This window comes from Mustelus asterias, chromosome 24 (genome assembly GCF_964213995.1).
Source record: "Mustelus asterias chromosome 24, sMusAst1.hap1.1, whole genome shotgun sequence".
NCBI lineage: Eukaryota > Metazoa > Chordata > Chondrichthyes > Carcharhiniformes > Triakidae > Mustelus > Mustelus asterias.
Window position 1 is genome coordinate 21,413,410 of NC_135824.1, and position 11,533 is coordinate 21,424,942.

General features: G+C 46.3%; 1 protein-coding gene across 1 annotated transcript in view; it reads right to left on the minus strand.

The window, feature by feature from the left end:
• The window catches only part of LOC144511022 (protein FAM81A-like), a 37,415-nt gene extending 26,615 nt beyond the window's left edge, over window positions 1-10,800 (minus strand). Inside the window, exons 1-2 of the mRNA XM_078240996.1 lie at window positions 10,742-10,800; window positions 5,983-6,220 (exon numbers count right to left, since the gene is read on the minus strand). Of these exons, the coding sequence (XP_078097122.1) occupies window positions 5,983-6,220; window positions 10,742-10,800 (297 nt within the window). The remainder of the gene's footprint in view (window positions 1-5,982; window positions 6,221-10,741) is intronic.
• Between the last annotated feature and the right edge of the window lie 733 nt (window positions 10,801-11,533).

Here is an 11,533-nt window from a genome sequence, read left to right on the forward strand (position 1 = left end):
AAGATAGGATGTATGCGCATTTAGAAAGGAATAAACTCATTAACGATAGTCAACATGGTTTTGTGAGGGGGAGGTCATGCCTCACGAACCTGGTGGTGTTTTTTGAAGAAGTGACCAAAATGGTTGACGAAGGAAGGGCCGTGGATGTTGTCTATATGGATTTTAGTAAAGCATTTGACAAAGTCCCTCATGGTAGGCTAGTGAAAAAGGTTGGATCCCATGGGATAAAGGGGGAGGTGGCTAGATGGGTGGAGAACTGGCTTGGTCATAGAAGACAGAGGGTGGTAGTGGAAGGGTCTTTTTCCGGCTGGAGGCCTGTGACTAGTGGTGTTCCGCAGGGCTCTGTATTGGGACCTCTGCTGTTTGTGATTTATATAAATGATCTGGAAGAAGGAGTAACTGGGGTGATCAGTAAGTTTGCGGACGACACAAAACTGGCAGGACTTGCAGATAATGAGGAACATTGTCAGAGGCTACAGAAGGATATAGATAGGCTGGAAATTTGGGCAAGGAAATGGCAGATGGAGTTCAATCCTGATAAATGCGAAGTGATGCATTTTGGTGGGAATAATGTAGGGAGGAGCTACACGATAAATGGAAGAACCATAAAGGGTGTAGAGACGCAGAGGGACCTGGGTGTGCAAGTCCACAGATCTTTGAAGGTGACGTCACAGGTGGAGAAGGTGGTGAAGAAGGCATATGGCATGCTTGCCTTTATAGGACGGGGCACAGAGTATAAAAGTTGGGGTCTGATGTTGCAGATGTATAGAACGTTGGTTCGGCCGCATTTGGAATACTGCGTCCAGTTCTGGTCGCCACACTACCAGAAGGACGTGGAGGCTTTGGAGAGAGTACAGAGGAGGTTTACCAGGATGTTGCCTGGTATGGAGGGGCTTGGTTATGAGGAGAGATTGGGGAAACTGGGATTGTTCTCCTTGGAAAGACGGAGGATGAGGGGAGACTTAATAGAGGTGTATAAAATTATGAAAGGCATAGATAGGGTGAACGGTGGGAAGCTTTTCCCCGGGTCGGTGGTGACGTTCACGAGGGGTCATAGGTTCAAGGTGAAGGGGGGGAGGTTTAACACAGATATCAGAAGGACATATTTCACACAGAGGGTCGTGGGGGCCTGGAATGTGTTGCCGGGCAAGGTGGTGGAGGCGGACACACTGGGAACGTTTAAGACTTATCTAGACAGCTATATGAACGGAGTGGGAATGGAGGGATACAAAAGAGTGGTCTAGTTTGGACCAGGGAGCGGCGCGGGCTAATTGTTCCTGGTTTCTCGTTTCAAGGCTTCATTCTACAATCATCTTGCTGGTGCCAGTACAGAGTGAGACTGCGGATAGTTGGGAACCTGTCTCGGGGGCAGGGAATTCATATGGTGTTCGTGGAAGTGGAAATGACTAGGGTTGGGAAGCATTTTCCGATCGGGGCCATTGTGATCTCCTGGACTCGTTTCGATCGCCTCAGGGGGTCGGAGAGGAATTTCCCAGATTTTTTTTTCCCCATATTGGCCCTGGGGTTTTTCACTCTGGGTTTTCGCCTCTCCCTGGAGATCACATGGTCTGGAATGGGGGGGTGGGGGTAAGTTAATAGGTTGTAATGAACAAAGCATCGTAGCTGTGAGGGACAGCTCGGTGGATAGGATATTGGTATGTAGATAGGCTGGAAAATTGGGCGGGGATCCTGGATTCAGGATTCAATCCTGGACCGGGGAGCGGCGCGGGCTTGGAGGGCCGAAGGGCCTGTTCCTGTGCTGTATTGTTCTTTGTTCTTTTGTTCATAAAAGGCCAGGTGCTTCTGAACATAGAGGCAGGCAAAATCTAAAAGGAAGTTATCCAGGGTCACTATTGCACATTTTTCTATCAATAGGAAGAGATTGCCATGCCTGGAGGTCTGGCCTCTGTCAGAATATTGTGTGATTGATTAAACTATAAAGGCAAAGAGAGAAAAGAAAAACAAAATGATAAACTTATAGCCATAAAATAAGGAGCCTAATTAATCTGCACTTGCTCCAAAGTTATTTTTGTACCAATATATAATCTTGTTAGCAAAGTGTTATTCATTCTTGGGGTGCAGGCATTGCTGGCAAGGCCAGCAGTTATTGCCCATCTCCAGTGGCCCTAGGTTTTCTATCTTTCGTTGAGTTTGTTACAACTAACTAGGTCGTCACGACTCCTCAAAAGGCAGTTAAAGAGTCAACCATGTTGGCAAGTCATATAAAGACCAGACAAAGGACATTAATGAACACATTGGGTTTTGGTGACAATCCAATAGTTTCATTCTCACTTTACCAACAACAGCTTTTTAAAATGTAAAATAACTTTTCAAAATGGAATTTAAATTCTTTAACAAGTGCAATTTGAATGGAAATTCTCCGGATTATCAATCCAGGTCCCTGACAGAACCACTCACTACTTTATCATGCCCCTGTTCATTTTTGAACCTTGCACAAGTCAGGTTTCTGGAAACTGTCTGGGTCCATCCAATCTGTGAATAATGATGGATATCGACGCACATCGACGCACAGTGCTGAATGTATTTCCTGTGAAATTACTCGATGCTGAACTGGAGCAACAATAGCTATGTTGTCAGAACGGAAGTAGCTCACCTCCTGAACCCTTAAAATCTCTACACCATCTGCAAGGCTAAATAAAGTCAGGAGTAGGATGAAATATTAACCACTCACCTGGATGGGTTCAATCACAGCAATGCTTAAAAAGCTTGACATCATCCAAGATGGAGCAGTTTACTTAATCAGTGCTCTTGTCACTGGGATCAGGATCCACTCTCTCCACTGGTGCACTGTGAATTGCAGTGTGTATAATCTACATGATGTACCAAAGTACCTCGCTAAGATTATTTTGACAGCACATCCATCCTCTGTGGACTTCTGTCAACATTGGAACAACATTCCTGCCAAGCTCCACGCCAAGTTGCACAGAATTTAATCCAAGGCCCAGAGCCTTGCCCACGGGCTGGACAGCCTGATCCCTGTGTGATCTTCGTTCAGAAAGGCCCACCTGAACTAAGACCCCAGGCCAGGAACCGGCACCCCCAGGAGCTCACAGCCAATCGCAGGGTAGCAGCTCTCCTTTGTAGTCAATGGCAGCAGCTGACGAAGGACCTAGCCACAACCCAGGATCAACAGGGAACCCAAGATCAAAGGCGAGTGGGAGCAGGATGGGGGTCGGAGGGGCTGGGGTGGAAGGGGGTTGGAGGCAGGGATGAGGGAGGTGGCTTTCAGTGGGTCACTCCCTCCCCGATGCCAGGTTCCTCAATCGGGCACTGAGTACGTTGAAAGAGGGTTTCCACCTACACCATTCTGCTTGAGTAAATGCGCCCTCCTAAATAATGGCTGGGATTTCCGGGGCGGTGGGCATTAAATTCCAGACAGAATCCTCACTTGGACCAATATTACTATCCCTTCATCACCATCAAACCTATTTTGGAATTCACTACCCAACAATACCACCCCACAAGGACTACAAATTTAACTGGACCAGTCTCATAAATACTGTGGCTGCAAAAGCGGATCCAAGGCAAGGTATGCTGCAGAGAGTAACTCACGTCTTGACTACCTAAAGCCTTTCCACTATCAGCAAGGCACAAGTCAAGGCACAAGGCACATTGAGGAGCCAACTAGGGATTGGGCTATTTTGTATTTAGCGTTGTGTAATGAGAAAGGGTTAATTAATAACTTTGTTGGAAAGGAGCCTTTGGGAAATTGTGACCATAATATGATAGAATTTTGCATTAAGTGTGAATGTGAAATTCTGAAACTGAGGTCCTACATCTGAAGAAAGGAAATTCTGAAGGTATGAGGGACAAGTTGGTGGATTGGGGAAATACACTAAAATATTTGGCAGTCGACAGGAAATAGCTAGTGTTTAAAGAAATACCACAGTCTGCAACAGAGATACATTCCTGAAAGGCACAAACACCCAAAGGATAAAGTAAATCAACCATGGTTAACGAAAGGAGTGCATTAGATCAAAGGAAGTGGTTTATAAGGATGCCAGAAAAAGTTGTAAACCTGAGGATTGGGAGCAACTTAGAACCCCGCAATGGAGGACCAAGAAACTGATTGAGAAAGGGAAAAGAGAATATGATTACAAGCTAGCGAGGAACATAAAGATGGACTCTAAAAGCATCTTTAGGTATGTGAAAAGGAAAAAATTATCTTGGACAAATGTGAGCCCATTACAGGTGGGGACAGGAGAATTCAAGGGCCACCGTCTCCTAGGAAACAACTGTTTTAGTAAACATAAAAAATATCTAATTTCGCAAACACATATTTTATACCCATAGTTTGTCTTATGTTAATTTAAAAGACTGAATTTGGTCCTGAACGAGTTAAATTCTTTTCAATATCATTACTGCATTTCTTACCTAAGGAAGTAGTTTTAACTGGTCAGGATTGCATTTTTTCTGATAAATGGTTAAAAGAGTTTCATTTGTAACATAATAGAGATCTTTCATCGTAAGAATCTGCTATGGTGACATGTAGGGGAGGAAAATGGAACCAAAATAAACTGAAGAAGAAGCAAAGAAATCTGAAGTGGGAGAAAGGATGTGATAAATAAAACACTCTAAAATATTATAGCACAGGTTAAATATTGCTTCTGTTTACTAATAAAATTGATTTCTAGGAGACGGTGGCCCTTGAACCACTACAGCACTCTCTCTCTCTGTTCATTGATGGGAAATGGACATCGCTGACACAGTCCTCATTAATATCCCATTCCTAATTCCACTTGGAAGGGTAGTGCTGATCTGCCTTCTTCAACTGCTTCAGAGAGTGTGGTAAAGGTACACCCACAGAACTGTTAGGGAGGGAGGATCCAGTATTTTGGCCCAGTGACGATGATAGAATGACTTTCACACTATTTTAGATATGTTTCTGAGGTTACTTGAGGGCCTATTTGTACTAGGCTGCCTATGATTACCTCAACTAGCCAAATTGCTTTTTAAACTTTGAATCATGTTAAACTGACGATGTGATTATATGAACTTAGAATCTAATTTAGGGATCCAAGTTGGTTTGTGATATTCTGCTATTTAAAGGATATCAAAATGCATATCTGCAAACTAACTTCAGTTTACATTAAATGACTTCCCAGTTTCTAACATCTAGCATCAGTCAATTGATCATTCTATCTTCCCATAGAATCCCTACAGAGCAGAAGGAGTTCGTTCAGCCCATCGAGGCTGCACAGACCCCAATCCCACCCAGGCCCTATTCCCGTAACCCCACATATATACCCTGCTAATCCCTCTGACACTAGGGTCAATTTAGCATGGCCAATCCACCTAACCCGCACATCTTTGGACTGTGGGAGTGGGAGGAAACCGGAGCACCGGGAGGAAACCCACGCAGACTGGGGAAAATGTACAAACTCCACACAGACAGTGACCTGAGGCTGGAATTGAACCTGGGTCCCTGACATTGTGAGGTAGCAATACTAGCCACTGTGTCACCATGCCACCCCGTACTTAACAAACTTTGCGGAGTCAATTAATTATTGAATACTATACTACAGCTGAGAACAAGATTTTAAATTTGTACTGAGAAATGATCTATTAACACAAAAGTTCAAATGCAAATACTATCTAATTTAATCTGGAGGTGAATCAATGAGCACCTCATGCCCTACTAAAGTGAGGAAGCTTTCTCACTGTTCATTGCTTCCTCACACAGCTACACATATGCACTATTTACACAAGAGACAGAGATCCTGCTTATTTGACTGGGTTGCCAACAACATCACGAGTGCTAGTGCAAGACTGGAAAGTAATGCAAATGACGAGAATCGAAACTCAATGCAATTGGAGAACAAGCCTGTGGCTTTCCTGGTGGGTAGAGCTCAGTACAACACTGGGCACTGCTTCTACCAAGCAAACGATCAGGGTATCCCAGGCTGCTAATATTTGAAACAGTTTATACCTCAATCTGTTGCAACATGGGTTAAGTCTTACCTCTATGTCCTTGTTTAATTGTTTCACAATGACTGTGATATATTTTATATGTTCCTCCAAGAGTTGCCGAGCATAAATCTCTCCTTCCACTTTGCTTTGCAGAGGCTGTGATTTTGAATTAATGATATCCTTGGTATTCCAGCCCAGATCCATGACGGTTTTGTCAGGCTGGTTGATGTAATCTTCTAATTGGCTCGCCCGCTTGGAGGGTGTACTGGGAAGACCTGGGTCTCTGAGTCTACCGTGAACAGGAATGAGAAGAAAATATTATTAGCAAACAAAAGCTTGAAGCAGAATGATTGTGGCTAATGTGGTAACAATCTTTTTTTTCATTCCTGGGACATGAGCATCGTTTGTTGGCCAACATTTATTGCCCATTCCCTTGAACTGAGTGGCTTGTTAGGCCACTTCAGAGGGCAGTTGAGAGTTAACCACATTGCTGTGGCTCTGGATTCACATGTAGGCCAGACCAGGTAAGGATGGCAGATTTCCTTCCCTGAAGGACATTAGTGAACCAGATGGGTTTTACAGACTTTATTATAGACTTATCAACCTGAGATGCTGTCTTTCATGTCTTGTGGATCTGAATCCCAAATCTCTCAGCTCTTCTACAGCACCAAATATACATCAACTCAAAGTAAAGTTCCTGGGATTTACTTTTTAGAAAAATATATCTCACACTTACTAGCATTGAATTCCACTTTTAACTCATACTCTAGCTAATCAATGAATTGACAATAACTCCTATTTTGACATCATCTGTAAATGGTAACATCACTTCCTGTAAGCCTAAATCCAAATCATCTGTGTTTGGATACCTTATAATGCAATCAGTATCTGGAAATAGTTGAGATTATTCTGAGCAGTGAGCCCTATGGCTGAATGAACTTCAGAAAAAATATCAATAAAATAATGGTTCTAACAATATTTTCTTCTTTCATGCTATAATCAGCTTTACTTATCAATCCCTTTCAATAATTTGCTGGTTGAGGAGGGCATGGTGGCACAATGGGTAGTATTGCTGCCTCACGGCTCCAAGGACCCAGGTTCAATTCCAGCCTTAGGTGATTACCTTTGTGGAGTTTGTACACTCTTACTGTGTCTACATGGGTTTCCTCCGGGTGCTCCAGTTTCTTCCCACAGTCTAAAGATGTGCAGGGTAGGTTGATTGGCCATGCTAAATTGCCCGGTTAGATGGGATTCGTGGGGTTACAAGGATAGGATCGGGGTAAGATGCTCTATCGGAGAGTCGGTGCAGACTCGATGGGCCGAATGGTCTCCTCCTGTACTGTGGGGATTCTTCTATGAGAAGCTTGTCTTGGTTGATAAGGAATGCTGTTTGTCAGAAGAAGATGCAAGAAGAGTGAGAAAACTAAAGCCGGGAATGAGAAAGAGGAAAGGATAATAGAAACGGTGTATCACATGGAATTTGTTTGACCATTATTGTTTTTCCATAGGAGGAATTTTTCTTGGGAAAATTTTAAAATAAATTTCTAAAAGAACAAAACGGCAGATCCAAGACATGGGCAAATGAATCCATTCTGTTGAACATCTGTGAATGTGCCTCTCAGCTGGAGGCAATTCTGAGAATGAGACAGAAGAATTCAGCAACCAAAGTTGCAAGGAATGATGTTACACACATGTGCGACACACATCTACATATAACACAGGGGAACCAACAGGTAAAGCAAACTGAGAGGCAGTAAACAGCTTTGCAGCATCATTTTAACCTGAAGATTCAGAGTTAAGTGGAAGTTCCTTTAAGTTTACTCAGACGAGGTTTGACAGGGCATGGAATTCATTGGAATGGACAAATCCAGCAGTGACAAAGGCACGAATCAGAGTTTCAGCAGAAGGAGAGCTGAGGAGGGGGTAGAAATGGGTGATGTTACACAGGTAAAAGTAGGCCCTCTTTGGGATGAAGTAATTTGGAGTGGGAGGCTCAGCTTAGGGTTGAATGGGATGCAGAGGATGGAAGAAGTGGCTGGAGAGAGGGATGGAATCTGTAAGACAATTGCTTCGATCTAAATGTCCATTGAAATTGTGACTTAACCAATAACAGATGTCGGACAAGCAATCTGACGTGTAGAGGCAGGGGAGGAGTGGTAGATAGGTGGAGCTGAGTGTCATAGAAACATAGAAACCCTACAGTGCAGAAGGAGGCCATTCGGCCCATCGAGTCTGCACCGACCACAATCCCACCCAGGCCCTACCCCCACATATTTACCCGCTAATCCCTCTAACCTACGCATCTCAGGACTCTAAGGGGCAATTTTTAACCTGGCCAGTCAACCTAACCTGCACATCTTTGGTCACCAGCATAAAAATGGGAACTTGACCCCAAGTTTTAGAATGATGGCTCCGAGGATGAGGAAGAGGAAGAATAGGGCAAGAATCATGGGGGGACAGGAGAAGCAACTATTCTGGCTACAATTGGATGGGTAAGAGTAGAACCAAGCAAGATAGCTCCATTGAGCTGGATAATGGGTATGGTTTGGTTGACCTTGTCAAAGACTGCGGAGAGAGTGAGCAGAGGAGTTTGGCTTGGTGTGAGGTTTAGACTGGTGGTGCAAAAGGGGGAATCCAAGAACCAGGAGAGGCAGCTGAATAGATAGTTTCAATCTTTGTAAGAAAGAACTCCAGAAGCTTGTCGGACTTGTTGCAGTGAGGGTGGATGGAACAAAGAGGGACATAAAGGAATAGTCGTGGAGAAAATAAACTCGAAGTTGGCTATACTTTCCAGGGTGACCCTAGAGTAGGAGATGGTTTAGGCAGAGGAGAGTGAGGCCCAATAGAATTTGATGTGGTCCAACCAGATGTAGTAACGGGTGGTTAATCCAGGTTTATCAGAGATCTGCACCCTTCATCTAAGAAGTGAATGTGGGGACCACAGGAACAACAAACAGGATGGGAGCAATGATTTTGCTGGGTGAAGACGAGGGAGTGGTTGAGCAGATTGGATGCTGCAAAACTATTGTGATGAATGGCGGGTCAAAAACTGGGCAGCTGGCAACTTGAAAGCGTGGTAAGTGAATTGGGTAGGTTTTTTTTCCCAGTCCAACTGCAGAAGGAGCTGGGTTTGGAAGGAAGGGTAGGTGGCTCTGGATGGTGAGGGGGAAAAAATATCAATGAAAGAGAAAAACAATCAGATTGTTGAAAAATAAATTTCAATTTGCTATTACCCACACTAATTGTTCACTCCAGATATTTATCCAATTGAAATCTCATATCCTATCTCTGAGTCACTCTCCACTCCCAGGTCATTCTTCCAGCCCCAAGCCACTGCTCCGCTCTCACATTCACATCTCAGTCTCAATTATCTCCCAGTCTAAGCGCCATATTTACATAGTTCAATTTCACTTGATTACTGTGGTGAACGACTGTAATACTGTCTGTATATGGGATATGCCTGGGCACGCCCCTGCTGCCTCAACCCGGGGCTCCGCCCCTTTTGCCTCAGTTCGGGTTAGCCTTCGGTTTGGGAGTGCTTCTGTTCTTGTTAATAAAAGCCTGTTGTTTCGCAACATCTAGTCTTTGCGTGAATCAATGGTGCATCAATTTTATTAACAAAATGTTTGAAATGGAGCCACTCCTGAAACCTGACAAATTGTATTTGGATCCGCAGGCAGTCGGCGCTTCTAACTCTTTCGATCACTGGCTGCGCTGTTTTGAGACCTTCATCGCCTCCTCCTCCTCCGTCGTCGTAACCGACATCGACAAACTACACGTGCTCCACGCCCACGTCAGCGCTCACGTCTTCGCGATGATCCGAGACGCGGAAACTTACCAGGAGGCAATCGATCTCCTCAAGAGCCAGTACAACCAGCAGCAGAATGAGGTCTACGCCAGACATCTGCTGGCCACTCGCAGACAGCAGCCCGGGGACTCGACTGAGCAACTCCTGCGCGAACTGCGTGCACTCGGCAGAGCCTGCAACAGCAAGGCCGTTTCAGCCGCCCAAAACGCCGACGACCTGATCAGAGATGCCTTTGTCGCAGGCATCAGGTCGACCTATATCCGGCAGCGCCTGCTGGAACAAGGTGGGCTGGACCTGAAGAAAACTGTGGAACTTGCCGGCTCACTGGAGGTGGCATTCCGGAACCTCGAGGCCTACACCCCCGACCACGAGGGCGCACCGTGAACACCGCGACCGCAGCCAGCGCTGTACCTAGGAGGGCTGCAAACCTACGCCACGCCCCGTCCCGAAGCCGAACTAACCACTGCGGCAATCCCCGGAGACCCGAGGTGCTACTTCTGTGGCCTGGAGAAGCACCCACGACGACGCTGCCCGGCGAAAGACGCGATCTGCTCCGGCTGCGGTGTGGTGGACCTCAGTTGTGCCTTTGTCCTATATGGACCACCGTTGTGTGTGCTTGTCATACCTGGACACATCCCCTTCCAGTTTGGGTCCTCCCCTCAGCACCTAGTATAAAGGTGGCTGTCTCCTCCCCCTTGTTCAGTCCAGGTCGGTTATTTGTTGGGATCTGCTCCTGATTCTGTTGTGAATAAAAGCCTACACTTATATTGGCATATCGGTAGTCTTTCACCTTATTGATAGCGCATCATGCGGTAAGAAGGGTCATTACATGAAAGTTTGCAGGGCAAAATTGGCCCCCAGTCCCAGCAGCACCGCGTGCGATCCGCGGGAGGGACTGCCTTCGACACCATCGACCGGGTGTGATCCGCGGGTGCCGCCATTTTGGATGCCACCGGCCGCGTGCGACCCACAGAGGCCGCCATCTTGGACGCCATCAGCCACGCGCGACCCACGGGAGCTGCCATCTTGGGTAACGTCAGCCGAGTCGTGGGGGCCGCCATTTCGGTCGCGTTGGACCAGTCCAGGCCTCACCAGTTCGCCTGGTCGATGATGGACATCAAGCTAAACGGCCACACTACTAACTGCTTATTTGACAGTGGGAGTACGGAGAGTTTCATCCACCCTAACGCGGTGAGGCGCTACGCACTGCCAGTACTGCCAATGCAGCAATCAATCTCTATAGCTTCGACGTCCCGGTCAGTGAATGTCCTCGGGTACTGTGTAGCAAATCTGACTGTACGGGGCACGGTGTACGACAAGTGCAGGCTCCTCGTGCTGCCACAGCTCTGCGCTGCCGTACCACTGGGGCTAGATTTCATGTGCCACCTTGGGAGCGTCACTATGGTGTATAATGGGCCTTTTCCCCCAATCTCCGTCCAAAATCCACAGCTAACAGACCAGCCACCGCGCACCACCTGTGGTCTCTTGACCCTCAAAATCGCCCCTCCCTTGCTCTTTGAGCACCTCACCCTCGACTGCAAGCCCATTGCCACCAAAAGCAGACGGTACAGCGCTGGAGATAGAGCGTTCATCAAGTCCGAGGTGCGACGCCTCCTGGGGGAGTGGATCATTGAGGCCAGTACCAGTCCCTGGAGGGCCCAAGTGATGGTTGTCAAGACTGGGGAGAAACTTCGCATGGTCATTGACTACAGTCAGACCATCAACCGATACACGCAGCTGGACACGTATCCCCTTCCCCACATATCTGACATGGTCAATCAGATTGCACAATGT